The following is a 20,459-nucleotide window of genomic DNA, read 5'->3' as shown; positions in this document are numbered from 1 at the left end:
AATATATATCATAAGAAAGTATAAAGTGATAAAATAAAATGAACATAATGTACCCATCTTGATGTTTTCTTACAGAATTATAATTAGTAAATTTATCTAAATTATACATGTGTAATGTGTATGTATATATATAAATTTATATAATTTTTTATTTAGCCCTATGAACGAATGACATTGGCCGATGCTCTGATACCACAAACATACATAGACGGACAGAAAATAATAACTCAGGGAGATGCTGCTGATGGCATGTATTTTATTGAGCAGGGTTCTGTGAAGATATCTGTAAAAGATGAAAATGACCAAGATGTTGAGGTAAGTTTTAAAAATATATCGTCACTGCAGAAATAACATAATTTATCTATGAAGAGAAGATGGTTGGGGGTGCGGTCAAAATGAAACACAAATAAGTTGGTGTAACCTATTTAATAAGTTAGTTAATTTAAATAAGTTAGTTACACCAACTTATTTGTGTTTCATTTTGACTTCACCCCCAACCATCTTCTCCTCGTACGTCATCCAAGGTCAACTATCTCTCATAATCATAATTTATCTAATTTTTTTCTCAAATAGATACCTATATCATTTTATTTACAATTGGTCACTGAATCTCCTTAACTATATTAGTTCAGAAAAATTGTGCTCATAACTAACCAATAAGTAATTATATTAAATTATTATTTAATAATTCATAATATAATAATATGAAATAGATAATATCACAATTTTCAATATATCTACTTATTTATTTCATTTTTTTTTTCTGTAAGGAAGATCATTTTTCATTTTATTATGAGTTGTACATTATTTTTTACATTTTTATGATTTTTTGTAAACAAGCTGCATTCACAAAGTTTCAAAAATGATTTTTTCCCGAGTTGGGGAGGGAGTGAAGATCAGTTCTACTGTTAGGGTGAAGTAGAGGGAGGTACTACCTAACTGGAGTGAGCAGATATGGTGTGAGTTCATATTTATGGACCCTGTCAAAAACGTGATGGTACTATGTTATTCAATTGTGCAACACTGCAAAAACAAAAACACTGCAGAGACTGTCATAAGGCAGGGGGGCCAATCTGCTGCTCTTTGAAGGATTATTTATAGCTCTTGTTAAATGTTCCCAAGTTCCCTTTCCATTTTTGTGCTATTATATTTTTAAAATTTATTATCCTTCCATATGTGTTTCAAAATGTCTTTTAAATCACTGACAACATATATGAAAGACTAAGTGCAACAATGTAACAAATTTCATTTCCGTCCAGTTAAGAATGATATGGCTCATTGAAAACTGCGAACGAGCATAAACAGTGGCGTGATCGTCCGTAATCGGCCCACTCCAGACCGATTTTGAATTTGTAAACTTTCATTGCAACGGACAGTTGACATTATGCTCTAGAGGAAATAATTTTGATCACTCTTGCTACGAATATAATTTGTAATATAGAATTTTTGGTAAGTCAACTAAATTTGTAGTATGTAACACATGTTATTGTTTTAATAACTCCAAACTTATATTTTCTAAATTTATTTATTTCCTGTTCTTTTAAAAATATAACAACAGAGAACGAAAATAAGGAAAGAAAATAGAAGTTTTAATAAAGTGAGAGGAGGATTTCTTTTTTATTGACATTAACAGAAAAGCATAATGTGTTATTTGTAATTCTACAGTCAAAAATTATAAAGCTAGCAATTTATTTCAACATTATGAAACTAATCATCCTCAGTTTTCTTATCAGTATCCACCAAATTCCAAATTAAGATCAGATAAACTTGCTTCATTAATATCAAATTTAAATAAACAACAGTCAATTTTACTAGTAATGTGGCTGAAGCCAGTTTTGTTATTGCCTGGAATATTGCTCATGCAAGACGCCATATAGAGAGGGAGAGTTTATTAAAAAAAACTTGGAAGAGGTACTTAAAGTTTTTTTCCAAATAATGCAGCATTGCACAAAGTTGTTTCACAAAGTCCCATCTGGAGGCATACAACCAAACGATGCATAATTGCAATTAATACACCTCTTGAGGACAATTTAAAAAATGATTTGAAGAACTGTATTGCATTCAGCTTAACCCTGGACAAATCGACAAATATCATAGATTTTCCACAATCGGCAGTTTTCATACGTTTTGTTTCACCTGACTTTTTTGTTAAAGAAAAATTATTAGATTTAGTAGTACTTCAAGAGTCAACCCATGGTGTTGATATAAAAAATGCATTAGATTCCATAATGAAAACTTTTGATGTGCCTTTTAATAAACTTATAAGCATTGCAAATGATGGAGCTCCCGGCAATCCTGGGTAAAAAAAATTGGTGTTATTGGGCTTTTAAGAGATGATTCTCAAATTCCACAATTCATAGCGATTTACTGCATTATTCACCGAGAACATCTCGTCACAAAATATTTAAAATCTCTTAATTTTATGAAAACAGTGTTATACATTGTAAATTACATTCGCACCAATGCAAAAAATCATCGACAATACAAAAATTTCCTTGAAGAATTAAAGGATGAAGAACTTCCAAATGACATTAATTTCTTTTACATTGTTAGATGGTTATCTAGCAACAATATATGAAATCGTCTTGTAGATTTGTTTGATCCGATAACTGCATTTATAAAAGAAAAGGAATGAATCATAAACATAAAAGCATTTTAACCTATTCAGAATTAGACGAGTGGTTACAAGACTTAATGTTTTTGACTGATGTCATGGAGTATTTGCAAACACTGAATTTACAATTGCAGGGGAAAGATAAAATAATATCTGACCTCTCTATAATATATATATTTAGTTTTCAAACTTTTTCTAAAGGACATTAAAAATAAAACATTTTGTCATTTTCCTTTACTCAATATTAGAGTTTTCAATAATATAATTATTGGAGCTTTCCATTTCCAAGATAACTATGACCCAAAAAGCATCTGGATAATTAGAATTAATAGAGATGCAATTCTTCAATTTAAATATATGTCGACGTCGATTACTGAATTTTGGAAATTTGTACCAGAATCGAAGTAATCCATACCTGAATTAAAAAAGGTTGCTTGTCAAATGATTTCAATATTCGGATCAACGTGCTTATGTGAATCATTTTATTCCACTTTAAAATTAACAAAACAGTATATAGATACTGATTTTAAGGGATAAATATAGGTGAAAGAGGAAAAGTTTGTTTGTAAAAAAGGATTTTTAAATTTATGATATAAAAAAAGTTATATGTGACATAGGCAATTAGCCTGCAAATTGAGATTCAAAAAACAATGACATCAATATTGAAGGTCTCCTTGAAAATGGCCTGAGGGCCAAAACGGAGAGTTATTAAAGAATAAAGGTTAAGAGTAAAAAGGATCAAAATAGTGTAATTTGATGATAAAGAAATATGATTATTATTGTTATTATACCTATGTCTAATAAGGAGAACTGCTTAATTGTGAAAATTGATGATATATTTATATTAAGGTATTTGTTTTAAATAAAGAAAATTGTGGTATAATTAATTGAATTGTTGTATGCATAATATGAATAGTGTTATAATATTTCATTACATTATTATAATTATTATGAATGATATTCAACTATAATTCTTTGTTTGTTTTAAAACAGATTAAGCAATTGAAGCATGGTGATTATTTCGGTGAATTAGCATTGGTAACTCATAAACCTAGAGCTGCCTCTGCACACGCAGTTGGATTTGTGAAAGTTGCTTGTAAGTATAATATAAAAAAGAAAAATAATAGATTTTCACTCTAAAATTTAAGCATGGACTATTAATTTACCTGATGTTTTTTAAATCATATACAGTGGAACTTTGGCATTACAAATCTCAAGGTTTTGAAAAAATGAAAAATGATTATATAGAGGTTCATTATATCGATGTTTGGTTCACACAGTTTTGTTTACCTCTACATAACGAATATTATGGCATTCAACCTTGCTGAAAAGATTCAGATGTACTACAGAAGCAATAATAAACTAATCATACCTAAAATATATACATAGTCTTATTTTGTAAAAATAGAAGAGTAATGGTATTTACAACATATTGCACTTAGGTAAAAGCACTGTTGCCTCAACATTTAATGCACACCATTTCCGTTTGTCAGCCACCACTACTATATGACAGATACAAAGCACTTCAATTATAAACAAAAGTTATTGTGTTAGGTCTCAACAATGACCAAAACTGACTAAACACGATTTGGAAGTAGTAGAAGGGTGGGGATAGGCTTACAAAGTTTCATTACCATTTATAGGTCAAAAGTCATTTGTTTTACTGAGGTTGATACATAATTAGATACAGGTTATTTTCACTATATAGAGGTTACCATTGCGAAAATTCATTCCTCAAAGCTAAATTATTTTTCCTAAAAGGATTTTAAATTTGTTATTGCAAGGTTTGTTTACAGCCTCTATTTCTTTAACAGAAGTAAATTCTTATGGCTAATTCAAGGGTATTTCAAAAAGTTTGTAATATTGAGGAATTTGTTATATTAAGGTTCCACTGTACTTACTTTACTTAGTATATATGATATGTTGTACACAAACATAAATCAATTATATAATGGGATGAGTTGTTTAATGATTTTTTTAAAAATTGCTTGTTACTCCATTGAAAACTTAGTATATTTAAAAGGCAGATCAAGATCATTCAACCTGTCATTTTTCTTATATTTTGGCTGTTTAAATTGAAAAAAAAAAATTAAAAATGCTTTGTATCTAAGCAAAATAATATTGATCAAATTGAGAAGAACTATATTTTACTGACTTTAATATTCTAACAAAAACTATTGTGTATTTCCTGATTGATGTAGGTCATTATAGGAACTATATTACAATGAGAGAGAGGAAGTTGTTCTATTAACAACTCTTTTCTCTGTAACTGCTTTCTCTTTCCTAATTTTTTTTCTTCCCCCTGTCAGCCCACAACATGAATTTGAAGCATCAGCCTGTAAACAATTTGATGAAATATGCTATGTTAATACTTGCAAGTATATGATGAGCATATCTTGATATAAACAAATAGCATTTACAGTTAATATTTATTCAGAATCAATCTGTTAATAATTATGTTTAAGAGAAATATTTTATTTACTGAATACAGTTCAGTATTTATTGTACTTTCATGTTCTTTTAAATTTGGTTAACTTTTTATGTAAAGCCAACTGTTTATTATAAATGATTTTGTTTTGATTCTAGTCTTGGATGTTGAAGCATTCGAAAGATTATTGGGACCTTGTATGGATATCATGAAAAGGAATTTCGATGATTATGAAGCCCAATTACATGAAATATTTGGATCATCTTATAGTGCAGCTGATGCCAGATCATGAATTAATTAATATTTTCATTTATTATCACTGAACAAAATTTCACCTTTATTAAAGTATTAACCCATTGGTAAATCCATTAAATGCATGAAGAAGAATAGGTAGAATATCAACTATAGGAAGAGGTGTTTTTTTTTTTATAATTGTTCCATGTTGTTTTATTGTATTTTATTACCTTAAAAATGACAGAGCAAATAATAGTTTTGAATTTGGAATTAGCTTTGCTACCTCTGTTTAGTTTAATGGATATATAGAACCTTTTTACTTAAAAGGTTAAACTTTTGTTGCTAATCTTTTTACTTAAAAGGTTACATCTATGTTGCTGACTGTCATTTTAAGTGGAAATTTACTATCCATGATGTAGTGCGAGGTAGGATATTCCCCTTGATTTGAACAGTATTAAAGTATTGTGTAAGAACAGCAATTTAGTTGTTTTATGGTTATTTTATTTATTTATTTTTTTTTTTTCAGTTTTTATGTAAACTTAAAACTTTTGAGAAAGATGTGTTATTATATTAACATAATTTAATTATGATGATATTGTTATTAGTGTCACTCTATAAGTGTTTTATATTTATTAAACCTTATTTTGAAAGACCTGTGATATTCAGGGTAAACAAAATTAATTATATATAAATAAAAGTAAATAATGGAAATTTAATCTATTTTGATGTTAAGATTATATTCGGTTTTATTCTTAACTTTTATAGAATTTATGGTAAACATGTGGAGTTTTTCCTGATGTTCATGAAAACTTCGTGAATCGTGGAAGTAGGCATGTAAAAAATAGGTAAGCAGAAACTGGAGACCATACTAATGTTATAGTTGTATGTCTTTATTTATACCATTATATGAATTGTATTTAGTTCAAAGTGTAAAGGGACGTGAAATAGTTACTCATATGTTCCATTTATCGTTAAGATATTTTAAACATATGTACATATTATACATATACATACCTGTGTGTGTGCGCGCATGTGTATGTATGTATAGCTATGTAAAAATACTTTCAGATTTATGTATCTTATAATTTCTATTTTTTTAAAAATTAATTTATTGTTAATAATCATTTGAGTAGTATTAATGCAATGAAATGCATGATTGTTTTAATTAGATTTCTGAAGATACATTATCTTCTTGTATACTTATCACATTAATTCCATATTATGAGCCCAGTGAATGGTATTAACTGAAGTTTATGATAAACATAATCTATAATTTAACATTTTTAAAATTTTTTATTGTCAAAACATTTTGAGCCTTATTGAACAACCGAATGACTATCATTATAAATAAAGATGTTTATCTTCTTATTATATAAATAATTTAATTGATATCTATGCTATAATGTCTTTATAAATTTCAGAATCAATTTTTCTGTCCCTCCTGTTTATTTCATGTTCCCATAATAGATTAATATCCTCTTATCTAGTAATGAAAAGAATGATGTAATTGTTAGGTTCTGTTTCATTTCAAAAGAACTTAGGGTAGGTCATAGTTTAACCTGATGTAGGTGTAGGTGGGAAAATCCTATCCGTCCTAAAAACATTAGGTAATTATTGAGCTTGGGGTATTTTTATAGAGCAGATCAACTTTATAGTTAGATCTCTGTCTATAAAAGTCATTACCTCCCCCAAATTCTTCTGATCTAAAACAGACTCTTCATCCCATCTTTTTAAAACCATTACTCCTTTTGGCCATATTATTGTTTGTCTTCAAGCCATTTCCTCTTACAGAGTATCTATAAATCACAAATATTGTGATGTGAGAACATTTATTATATTATTTTGAAGCCAGCATCAGTTGTTTTTTCAAGTATTGTGTCAATTATCATTAATATGTTCAGTGTTATATTAGGTATTGCTGAACATAATTTCTTTTCTTGTTATTCGAATATATGTCATTTGATAGCTGTGTATAGCTTTCAATTCATTTTTTTTTTCTGTAATAGTCTCTGAACACCTTTATCTGCTTGATTGGAATACAATTAGCTGAGATTTATTTGTCATTTTTATTAATTTTTGTGAACCAATTATGTAGGTAGAGATTAATATTTGATTTTTTTTAAATACACTTCCTTGTCAATTAGCTGAGTCAGACTGAATTCCTTTTAATTCATATTTTTGTAAGAAAATCATGGATTAAATGCACAAATGCTCGCACACTTTAAAATGTTCTCAAGTTTATTTTTTATTTGTTTCAGTTATTTTAATTTGCACATTAACATTTTGTTAAAGTAAATTATTCATTGTTTCCCTCAATTTTTTTTAAAATATATTTTATGTCATGGACAGAATTATGTTAATTTTGAAGATTTTCCGTATTATGTAACCCAATTTGTTTACTGATGCTATTTTGAAATTTGTCCAGTAAATTCTTTGTTTTTTTAATATATCATGAAGTCCACCTTTAGGTGGTTTTCCGTAGGAAATTTATCATTTGTTTAACTTATTTTATTTGGCTTTAAAAATGTTTTGGTTAATTTTTTAGATTTCCTCTCTTACATATGTGCCATATATACGAAATTGATTTATAAACCAGAATTAGTTCATGTGCTTACTCATATTAACTAATATCTGTGTATATGGTGAATATAACAGTCTTCAGTTAACCTCTATATTAGACATACTGAGGTAGTATTAAACTATACCTATTTTGTTCTTATACAATGCCTTTCATATTTTAGTATTGTTGTAGGTAGCTCTTCAGTATTAATGCTTTTGTGTTTCAATGCTTTTATGCTCAGTAGTATTAGATTTTACTAGACATGCATACCTTATACTTATTTGGGTTTTTTTATATAATATGGTCAAATTATTTAGAATTGAAATGTTAAAAACTGAATGATTGTTTAAAATGTGTAATTTATTGATTGTGGTTAAGAACTAATTTAATTAATTTTATAGTATATAAATGAATCATAAAATAATTTAATAATGACCTTCCATATGATTCTTACATGATCCATTATGATAAACAACTGTGTAAATTATAAGTTTTCAAGATAAAGGCTGTAGACAATTCATATTCTGTGATCAGTATAGTTCAGTAAGTCCTATTCATGCCTTCATATCCTTAAGTTGAACAGACTTAAATATTTTAATTACTATGCTGATGATGTGAATTCACTGATTTATTAAGTATGTAAAGTATCTACAATAAAATGTGTTACCATCAGCAGTAATATATAATTCAATTTATATTATATTTGATGCATGTTTAGATACATTATTTGATAATAAGGTTTTGGGTTTTACTATACTAATTTTTTTAGTTATAAAAAAAATTAGACAAAGAATATTGCTACTTGTGTTTTAGATGTCTCAATTCGTGTTTAAAATATCATAAATGTAGAAGGATTTTGTTTTCAAATATTGCGATGAGTAAACTATTATTTTACTTTTGTATTTATTATATAAAGAATACAAGAAACTTATTTGTATTGTTTTATTTTTTTTTTTATGGTAAAAGTTATATAATCATATTTGAAATGTAGAACCTCTCTGTTAGAAGATAATTTGCATCACTGACCATGAGCCATGGAGATATTTATTATTTGATTCTTTGAACCCCTCAGGAATTTTTTCCTGATGATAATATTTTAGCCAGTTGTCAAATAAATAGCATATGTGTCTCACTAACTGAAATTAATTTGTGAGATCAATGACTGACTGACTATAGGGACCGTGGATTTGCGGCCTTTTCCCCTTCTGTGAATGTTTACTTTTTTTTCCTTAGATAAATATATTAATATTGAAGTGTTTCCTATTTATAACTTTATTATTGACAGTGTTTTCTTACTCCATTTGAGGACATCTAATCCACAAGTATTAACTATTATTTTAGCCCTACCTGTTCAAAAGTTCAGTTTGCATAGTAGTCAATTTTATTATGATTAATTTATATCTGTACTGAAAAATATTTAATTTATTTTATGAGAATTTTTTTTTGTTAATAATTATTTCTTCTTTAACAAAGTATTTATGTTTATATTTAACAAAATATAAACAATTTAAAAATTATAAAATAAGTATTATAAATTAAAAATGTATTAATTTATTTGTTTGACAACTACTAGACATATTTAATACTTACTAATGTGATTTTTTATTTATATTCAGATAATTCAATATTTCCTTTAGGGGTTTTCTAAACTTGTTATGTTATATTTTTATTGTTTAAAAATGTTAAATTTTATTACTTTTAGTTAAAAAGTTTTAGAATATATTTTAATGTTATTGTTTTAAGTTTCTTTATTTGTCTTTGTAATTTTATCTCATTGAAAAAAATATTACTTTGTATTTTATTAGAATTCTTGTTATTTTTAATGGGAAATTCATACAGATTAATCTATTTATGTCAAATAATAGATTTCATTAAAAAAAGAGTTGCGTTTTTTCTTTACTAGGCAACAATAGTTTAAAATTGAAATATTTCTGTTTGGAAAAAAAATCAGATCTATATCACATTTTTTAAGTAATGGTTAAACAATTATAACTATTTTCCAAAGAATCAATAATTATTCTTAGTGGATGTTATTAGTACTGCTTTCTTTCCTCAAAATTATTTATATTTATGTTCTTTAAGTTTTAAAAATATAATTTAAACAGTTTGATGTATTTATATATACATTAAAAAAATAATATTAGTGCCATTTTTATATCATTCTTTCATTGATTGATTGTTCTGTTTTGTTTACGTTAGCTGTATGCACAGTCATTGCTTTAATAATTAATGTGTTAGTATGTAATGTTTGTAGATCTCACTAATTATGTTTTTAGTATACATGTCAGCTAATTCAGCCTTTGTTTTAATATTTAATGATGTTACATTGTGTACATTTTTATTGATCAATGTTGAATATTAAAGTTTTATGTTTTGTTTATTTAATAAATTAAATTTACCAGATGTTTTAATCTGTGTTGATTAAATATTTAAAATTATTTATTTTAACATATTCCACACATTTCCGTGTTGGTTATTAGTTGAAGATAGTACCATTATAAGATTTGACTATAAAACAATACTTTACTGGAGCAAGGAAATCCTGTATCCATCTTTTGTGGTATTTATGCCCTAAAAATACTTATTTTTGTTGTATAAACTTCTTTTTAGTCATTAAAGACTTAAAATAATACTTTAAGTTTACTTTTTTTTAAAATTTAATTATATTAAAAAAATAAAGATTTTTTACAAATAAACATTATCAATTCTTTTCATTTTTAACAACGTTTGGTTCCATAACTAGAGTGCTTAAATTAGCATACATTTTTTACCATATTATTATAATTACTTTTTGAATAATTGTTATTAATACTAAGTATAATCTTATAATTGTGAATAATGTTTATTAACAATCATATTAATTACAATAAATTAATTTAATTAGTTTACTTTGGTGATTATTTTTGGGGAAAATGTTGAAAAAAAAAATGTTATTGTTCATTTATTTAATAAAGTCCATATTTATAGTTAGCATTATGTATATATAACTCCTGCACAAGTAATGATAATGGAGAAACGCAATTCTTAGTTGATAGTTAAAAAACATCCAAAAGCTTTTCGTTCTTTCTTTTTTTAAATAATTGTGGTTTTTGTACAAATAAGTTGTTAAATATTCTTTAGTTCATTGCTGTAAAACATATTACCTAAAATAAATGATCCTTTTATTATATTTTATCATTATTCTGGTGATTCCTTGCCCACCATCTATGTTTTTTTGTTTTGTTTTTTTTATAATTAATGAGTATGAAATGAATATTATTTAAATTCTATTAATGTACCTTATAAAAAATAATGTAGATTGTTTTAAACAAAAAAATGGAAAGGTGTTAGTTGTTGGTGTGTGTGTTTGCATGTTTTTTATTTTGTTATTTTATCATTGTTGGGTGAGAATACTTGTTGGTCCTCCCAATGGTTTTATACCAAGTAACTATCCAAAGCATAACATTATAAAATAAATCATAAAAATACTAACAAACCTAGACATTTCCCCATAAAACTAATTCCTACTTTTGTGTAGTATTAAAAAATTTATATTTAATATTGGAAAAATCTTGTAATCTGATGGCTTTATGAAGTCCTTAAAAGATTCATTATTTCCTAATTTTATATTAGGAAATAAAAGATTCAAAGGATAAGGAATCCTGTATTAATGTCTAAACTTTTGTAGGAAGACAACTCTTTAAAACTCCTAACCCTTTATGTACATTAGCAAAATGAAGTTAGGTTGTATGTTTTGACAACTTCATGCAATTAACTGAATCTTTGATAAGTTTAAATATATTAGTGTGGAATGTGTTAATAAAAGTTATAAAATATCTTGTTATTTATTATCAATATAGGAAAATATTTACAAGGCTATACTACTTCAATTAAGTGCCAACATTCATTATTGTCAAATTTATTATTTGCATACCCTAGAGATTATTTATTTTCTATAATAAATATTGAACTCTATAATTAATGGAGAAAAAGTAAGTTCTTGATTTTTATTACTAATAAAAACCTTATATTTTATAATATAATAATGAATTCTTAAAATTATAAGCATACTGTTATATTTAAAACTATTGGATCAATTTTATATGTTCATATATGCATACATACTAACTATATTTAGTTTTATAAATCATAACATATATATATTCACTAACAAACTTACATTTGTGTATGCATATACACTAATGAACTGCATAGTCACTATGAACCACTCATGGCACATAATGTGCAGAATTCAGATAGATGACCCTTTACTAGGGTTTCTATTAGTTGGAAATATTTTTTTTAACAAAGTATATGTACATATATTAAATTATGCATGTGTGAGTGTGTGTGTGTGTAAGTAGTATATATTTTATTTTGGCATTGTATGCTTATAAAAACATTTAAGCCTTAGAAATCCTTTAGTCAAGTATTAATGTCTGCTCACCGTATTTGACCTGTAATAATGCAATTTTGTAAATTATTGAGTGCAAGCATTTCCTTGTGATTTTGCCTAATATAACTGCCATTGTTAATGTATTATCAAATTATGCTATCCTATGTGTTCCTTTTATATATTACCATTTATAATTAACAATGGAGTAATATGAATATATGCATATTTATATTTATTTCTGTATGTGTATACATTTTACTCAATTGACAATCAGGAATTATTGAGTTACCATTCATATCATATCACAATATTATGAAATATTGATGTTGTTTATATTTCTTTACATGTATGTATGTTTGCATTCTTTTTTACTTTAATTGGTCAGTATGCTCCTTATTTAATTATTATTTCTCTGTTGATTATAAGACACAAAAAAGACACTTTTTTTGTGATACTTTGATTAAAATATAAATATATATTAAATAAATCAAATTGTATCCTTGTATAGTCTCAACACTTGTATTACATCAATAATCCAACATTTCATATATAAACAAACTAGTTTTATGGTAGTGATAGTGTGGATAAATTGAAAATTAAAAGTTTTAAATATTTACGAATTTTTAAAAAAGGGTGTGTTTGACTTATAATTAATGACCTGGGCAGAATAGCCTGCAAAACAATTTTTAAATTTTGATGTGAGGTGAAAATTTATATTGAAGATTGTCTTTGAGGATGACCGGTATGGCCGAAACGTTGGACTATTGATGTAATAAAAAGTGTTGAGACTGTACAAGGATACAACTTGATTTATTTAATAAATAATTACCAGTCTCAAGAAATTGAAAAAAATCTATATATATATTTTTAAGACAAATACTGTAAGGTACATCTATGCATACATACAAAACTTTGAGTGTGTGCATATACACACACACCTCTATTTGTTTGAAACATTGAGTTAAACTAAAAATTTTCTAATATTCATAAGGCTTTATGTATATTAGAAAATAAAGTTATGTTTTAATATATCATCAGTATTTCATCATTTCACTATTTAATTTATAATGTAAATAAATTGTTAAAAATTTCAATAATCTAAAGTGATTGATAAACAATCCTAAAATGTTGCTGATAATAGTATAAACATGGTGTTAATTGCTAACAAATATTAGGGTCCAATATTTTTCATTAAAATGTATTATATTAATGAAATACCTTGTATTTTATTCATGAAATTATGTAAACTCATTATGTTGTTCATTACAATAGCTAGTAAGTATTTTTGAATAAGCATATTTGTCCAAAAGTTGCTTACTTTTCATATTATGGACTGTCAAAGAATTTAAAAAGCATTAAAGTTACACTAAAAACGTACCTCTTGGACTTTTTATTCATTTTATTGTTATCTAATTCATCACAAACAATAGTTTTCTAGAACATATGTTGGAAATTATTAACAAATGCACTAAAGTTTAATATCAGTATAAAAATGTGCTTTTAAAAATAATTTTTTTTTTTTTTTTTACTATTCTCTGTTTAATGTTAACATTGTGTTGTGTATATCCTTGTTGGTATACATACATGTGTATGTATAAGTAATTTAATTGGGCAATAAATATCACCGCTTCTGCTGAATTTTATAATAATAAAAATTGTGAACATCATATAGTGCCAATGCTCGGTAATTGACTTGGACAGTCAGTTGCATGCCTTGTGGAGTGTGGTACCATTAAATTGAGTTTTAAAAAATATGGTACTGTCTTTTTGCTCATTTTTAAGTGTTAAGTTAAAAGTGGCTGGAAAACTAATAAGTTATTAATATTTGATCCTATTTTATTTAAACATCTTTTGCTGGCAGCCTAAAAGAATGCAATGCCAAAATATCATTTTGGTATATCATGATTTTGAAATATAAGTGTAATTCTACCCTTAAAATGTGTTTCACTTAAAAAACATATATTATTCTACTGTTGGATGAAAAAGGCTGAAGTATAAATTTTAAAAAGACAATAATTTTTTTTTTTATTGATACATTTGTTATAAAAACACAAATGAATTTTTTTTTTGTTACTCTCGATTTAAGAGTTAAATATCAACTCTTATTCAAGACAAAAATATTACTGAAACATACGACAAGTGCCAAAGGGCCATATACGGCAAACAACACGACCTCTAATTAAAGCTACAGGAACTGGTCCATAATCTCTGGAATCACTGGAATTGTCTCTGTTGTCTCCTAATAACCAAACATGTCCTGTAGGGACCTGAAATAAGAATTTCAACGTGGAAATTTAATTAAAGAAATACAAAAAAAAAATTAAGGGTAACCTTTTGTTATATTCTAGTGGCAATGAATAATATACCAACAGATTATTTTAACCATAAATACGTTAATCTATTACTGTTATGAATAACATAAAAACATCTTCATTTACAATAAACCTATTATATTGATTATTACTATTACATCCTCCAATGACAGATGGCTTTGCTAGGTAGGAAGGTTTCTGACTACATATTTCATGTACCTTTTAAAGAGTTTTTTTTTACATCTTTAGCTAGCAGAAGTGTTATTTACTTGAAGTCAAGCATATCATTTCATTAAGAGTTAATGAATTTAAAATCTTTGTTTTTATAATTTATTGACAACACCAAATATAGTTCATCATCAACCATCAATGTTTTGGGATCCTACCTGTCCTCAGAATATTCTACTACCTTATATCGTTCTATACCACTTAGTTCATTACATATTTAGGTCTAGATATTGATCTCTTGAATTCTAAATTAATCAATTATCCTACATATAGGAACCTCATCTCATATAAATCAGTTGCTCCCCATTTTTATGGCCTTCCCAAAATTCAAAAACGTAATCAACTATTATTCAATTCAATATTTTGTATAATTCCAAATTTGTTAGTATACTCTTTCTTTTCAATTTAATATTTCTCTAAATGATGGTTGTTATCTCTTTTTGTTCTATAGCCTTGATGAAGACCTGAAACTCAGGTCGAAATGTCGGCATGAATAAATAATTGTTTATTTATTTATGTTCTTTTTACTGACCTCACTCCCCGACCATCTTCTCCAATTAATTACATATTTAATCATGTTTACTGATTCATTAATTGTAGTTTTAATATATTTTAACTCTAATAGTTTTTTTCCAATTTATATTCTTAATACAGCTCCTACTCCTTGTTCGTCCTATTTAACTTTAACACATTTCATCAAGTAAAACTTATTTGCAAGGATTAACTAGCTTAAGATAATATTCTTGGTACCATCCTCTACACAGTTTATACTCCTGACATTCTAACCCATCCTAGCACTGTCCTCGCCACTGTCCTATGCTGATGATAAAGTGTGTTTTCAGTGAATTATGACTCATAATTACATCCTAAACACTCCAATCCCATTGCACCTCTAAAATAAATCCCAACAAATCACCTTTACCCTTTGCTATAAATCAATGGAATGGTGTACAATATCCTTAATCATGTTCCACTTATCTCTATCAAACAGACCTGTTATCTAGAACTAAAGCAGGACAAACAACTCATTTGAAATCCTCAAACAAGACTGAAAAGACAGGAAACTGGTGACTGATTCCGACTGTCATAGTGGTTACTAGACAAGCAGTCCATGATTCCAATTAAGTAATTACAAAAGATTGATTTACAAGACTATAATAAGGTCTATTTGAACTTTGACTGTTGAGATCTGGGCACCATTTAAACCATTGAATTCCTCTTGTATCCAATCCCTACAATCCAGTAATGCCCTTAATGTTCCATATGTAAGTGGTTTGACCGGAACCCAATATCAATCCTTCCATAATAAACTCCATATCCCAATCCCAACCTCAAACCCTCTAGTTTCTACTCTTACTTCCTCTTCTATTTCTGATAATCCTTGGAGGTACCCGAAAATAAGATGGCCTCAAGACCTCTTAATGTGGAAATGTGTTTTTTTCCACAAATCTTATCTAGCATTATATCTTTATCACATTTACTTGTTGTATTTTAAATTTAAATACAGTTATAAACTTCAAGAAATAAATAAAAATTATTTTTGAATTATTGAAATCAAAATTATGATTTAGTTCATGTGGTCTTGGGCTAATGCAGTTGTGTTTATATTTTTAGAATAACAAATATACTGTTATTCATGTTTCTAGTTGTTAATAGGTCTCTCTTAAATATATCCCTTCACAATGTTGGCATTGAAATTAGTTTATCACGTTTTTCTTATACATTGTTGTCCTCCACATTGTTTTAATAGTTTTGCATCTTTTTATAACAATGTGTGGTACCATGTTATGGTGGTGTTACATTGTAAGTATTTTTAATTTTGTCTATTAATCTCAGCACATTACATAAACATATCCATGTCATAATTATTTCTATTAGATCCATTTTAAAAGTGATTATGTATAGTTATTATTTGTCTTTATTTTATTTTTGCTTAAGGTTTTTTATAATACTGTTGTTAGTACTTTTTATATTATGATTTATTTTCTGTTTTGGGGTTCAATGAATCGTTATTTTTATTAACGATAATTGTTTAGGTTATAAATTTCTTTATTCTTCATGCTGTTTTTTAATTTCAGGCGCTTTTTAAATACTGCCCGATTAAAATATCTTAAAGTCTCCTCTTCCAGTTTTTAGCTAATATTTCAAAAGTGATATAGGCCCGTCGCTCCCCGGGGGTCTTAGTAGGGTTGGTCCGGCAGGGAAGGATTGCCTTTTTTTTGTGTTATGATCTCCTCTTGTGAGAATCGAACTTTATTTTCTAATATACTGTTAATTATTGTGTTTGTTGCTATATTTATTTTTATTAATATGGGTGGTTTGAGTGCTACTTAGTTTAACAATCTGTTACTTATAGGTTCCAACCAGTTATTATTATTATGCATAATTATTTCGATATTCTCGAACCTTATTAAGTTTTTTCAAAATAAATGTTTTTCTTTTATAATGGCTGCAGAACTGTTAACATTTCTTCATAATTATATTTGTTATTAATGAATACCAAATTTTCTTATATTTTCTGTTAGTAATGATTTTATCTTTTACTTTTCTATATTTTTATTTATTAAATCATTCATATATACTCCATTTTCATTAGTTAAGAGACTGAGTTTCACTCGTTGGTATTCTGCGTATTTTTTTGTAGTATTCATCATTATACTTATAATAATTATATTACAGAATTATTCCATTAATGAATATATTTTCATCACTGATGGTGTTGTTATTTTTTGTTGTATCTTCCCAATTATCATCTGTTACTTTTCAACATTCTTCTGTTGGAATGTTGGTGAATAATGTCTTCACATTCAAACTTGTTACTTGAATGTCTTTATCCTTTACTTTTGTACTATCTAGATTTTTTTCAATTCATATGAGCTAATTATTTCTATTAGATCCATTGTAAAAGTGATTTAAGTATTTGTATAGAACTTCTTTAGGTTCATTTTTATTGAACCTATTAAGGAATGCTGTAACATCTTAATAAAGCAGTTAATCTAGATAAAGTAAGAGAGTTAAATCTTTGGTTAATTTTTACACAAAAATTGTTTAAAATACTTTTAGACAGCATATTCTTAAAAAAAATTCAAAGACTCACTAGAGGGTATAAAAGGACCCTCCCTCCCGGTACTATGGTCTATGCACACTCTAACAAAGGTTTCTGCATGTCTATGGCTATAATATCTTCCTAAACTAAATTTGTTAAACAAATTAAGTAATTCTGTTTCCAACACACTATCTGAAATAAGGTTTCCTTTTTCTATCAAAGCTCATTTCTAAACAGATTAGATGTTTGTAAACTCTAGGTGGTGTAATAGTTGTCAGGAGTGCTGGTATCATTTATACCCACTGACCCCCCCCCCCCCAAAAAAACTGTTGATTTGGTCACTGTTGGATATCAGCACAATGCAGTTGTGTAACCCTTTTTCCTTAACATTTTATATGTATTAACTATCCACAATGGTAATCACCTTTATTTTTGAAAAAAAAATTTCAACTTGGCTACTCGCTTCCCACATTTTGATTGATTAAACTTTTAAATGGTTCATTTCTTGTTGTTTAGTTGTATTTTTATAATTTAATACATATTTCATTTTATTCAAAATAGGAAGTAATCATGTTATTATTCTCTTTATCAATGATTATAAAATCTTTGTGATAAAATTGATAATTGATGTATTCAATTAATTATAAAAAGGAAAATTTTCAATTCACTACCTCCTAATGAACAAATCCTAAATCTTCAAGTAAAATAATAAAAATTAAAGTTAATAATGGAGTTTGCTAAATTAAAAAAAAAAATTAAAAGAATGTTGCGAAAACAGTGACATGAATAAAATAGTGCTGTAAGATAAAAATACTTTCGGTTTTGACTAATGCCTAGATTTTTTGGTGGGCTCATATTATTCAAGTGATGTTGATATGACAATAAAAAACTACTTTTACTGATTATTCAACTTCTACATGGGTACCACAAGATCAAACAAGCATCTTCAAAATAATAAATCCTATACATAATTTATGAATTGAACAATATAGAAACAATTAAACCATCTTTAAAGATAGATGAACTATGACCATATATATATTACGTCAAATTACTAGTTGAAACCAAGTGTTAAATTGAAATTTAGAAAAATTTTAATTAAAATAATGTTCAGTTTTAATGTTTCATTGAGGAACAACAAAGGAATTATTTTAAAAATATGTTTAATATCAGACAAAAATGTAACTTTTCTTAATCTTTAAAATATAAATAATTCAATCTTGTTTCAACTGGTATCTATTAAATGGCTTATAATTATCAAAGTTTAGCTGTTTATAATAGTCTTATATTAGTATTTTTGGTTATAAAATACATATCTTTTGAAACCATAAAAACTAGAAATTACTTGATGAATTTAATTCATATTATACATTAACATTTCCTCATTTATGAAGTTGTAGCCTTTTCTTAAACAACAAGGGAAACAGCCGTAACAACATAGTTATAGAATCCTTAAAAAACTCAAAGGATGAATCCTCAACCTTTTATTGTCATAAGAGTATAGGACTCAGTTATTTAGATCAAACAATGATATACAACCTCACATACTAAACCATTAAAGTTATATACAAAACTTTCAGTACTTTAATTATAGACCTAGTTCACATAACATATCTGAATGGTCTTTAAAAAAATTATACTATATAAGAATATGATAGGAAAAAAGGTAAGATGAAGAGGTTTAGTGATGAATTACAAAGCAGACATATTTGAATAAGCTCTTTAATGCAAGAGTCCAGGATTTGATCTCAATGTAATTTGACTGAGAAATTAATGAAAATGAATAAAACAGGATGAAGGGTGCTCTGAAAAAAATTATATTAATAGGAGAGCACTGATGAATAACATTATGACCTTGAATAATAATTCATGATTATGGTCTTCATGTAATCTTGCAGTTCCTAGGTCCTGAATAACAAGCCGCTTGGGCCACCCAAGGAAATGGAAATAAGATATCAATTAAAAAATAAAATAAAAAACTGTTTAAATAATAAAAAAAAAAGAAGAAGAGAAAACGATCTAAAATAAATTATTTGTTGGTTCGGTCATTTAATTAGGGCTGTTAAATCATGTGATCACAAACAATCTAAGAGTATCAGAGAAATTGGGAGGAAGATGTCCTAAATATATTATATGATGGCCAATGAAAAGTATGTTCCAGATGAGGCATAAACTAAGAGAAGAAAATCCTGGAATAAGAAGCAGTTTTCTCTTGCTCTACAATTTTAGCTTGTTAAAAACATCATTTAGTAAAATCCATTAAATAAGTGACTTAATCTAAATGAAAAAGCAAACTAATGATTTGAAATAAACCAAATCAGATGTTCTTGGGGTCCAACAATTAAATTTTTACTATTGTTGAACAATTGTAAAAATGTAATGAAATTTAGAAATTTTATACTTACAAGCACATATCTATTGTAATAAAGAACCACATCACCTTCCTGAGCCATAACTCTTTTACACACCAATAGCTTAGGATCACTAACTGATTTAGCAACTACTACGTCACCATATCTAATTCCTCTAAATTTTCGGAAACAATGGTCAGAAATTACTATATCATTATGGTGTAAGGTGGGTTCCATTGACCTTCCTGTGCACTACAAAAAGAAATAAAAACAAGATTTAGAGCATTTACTGATTCATGTGTAGCAAATAT

General features: G+C 26.8%; 2 protein-coding genes across 3 annotated transcripts in view; one reads left to right on the top strand and one right to left on the bottom strand.

Annotated features, from left to right (window-relative positions):
• LOC106679658 (cAMP-dependent protein kinase type II regulatory subunit) overlaps positions 1–11,005 on the top strand; it is a 23,282-nt gene extending 12,277 nt beyond the window's left edge. The window contains exons 6-8 of the mRNA XM_014418937.3: positions 157–315; positions 3,608–3,710; positions 5,201–11,005. Of these exons, the coding sequence (XP_014274423.1) occupies positions 157–315; positions 3,608–3,710; positions 5,201–5,334 (396 nt within the window). The 3' untranslated portion in view covers positions 5,335–11,005. The remainder of the gene's footprint in view (positions 1–156; positions 316–3,607; positions 3,711–5,200) is intronic.
• A 3,216-nt stretch (positions 11,006–14,221) lies between these two features.
• The window catches only part of LOC106679666 (mitochondrial inner membrane protease subunit 1), a 13,646-nt gene continuing 7,408 nt past the window's right edge, over positions 14,222–20,459 (bottom strand). For both annotated transcript variants that reach the window (XM_014418946.3, XM_067053336.1), the window contains 2 exons: positions 20,203–20,400; positions 14,222–14,478 (listed from right to left, as the gene is read on the bottom strand). In XM_014418946.3, the coding sequence (XP_014274432.1) occupies positions 14,332–14,478; positions 20,203–20,400 (345 nt within the window). In that variant the 3' untranslated portion in view covers positions 14,222–14,331. The remainder of the gene's footprint in view (positions 14,479–20,202; positions 20,401–20,459) is intronic.

Source organism: Halyomorpha halys, unplaced genomic scaffold (assembly GCF_000696795.3).
Source record: "Halyomorpha halys isolate HHAL.00 unplaced genomic scaffold, Hhal_1.1 Scaffold213.1, whole genome shotgun sequence".
Classification (NCBI taxonomy): Eukaryota; Metazoa; Arthropoda; class Insecta; order Hemiptera; family Pentatomidae; genus Halyomorpha; species Halyomorpha halys.
The sequence above is the reverse complement of the archived record's forward strand: the minus strand, read 5'-3'. Positions and strand labels throughout refer to the sequence as shown.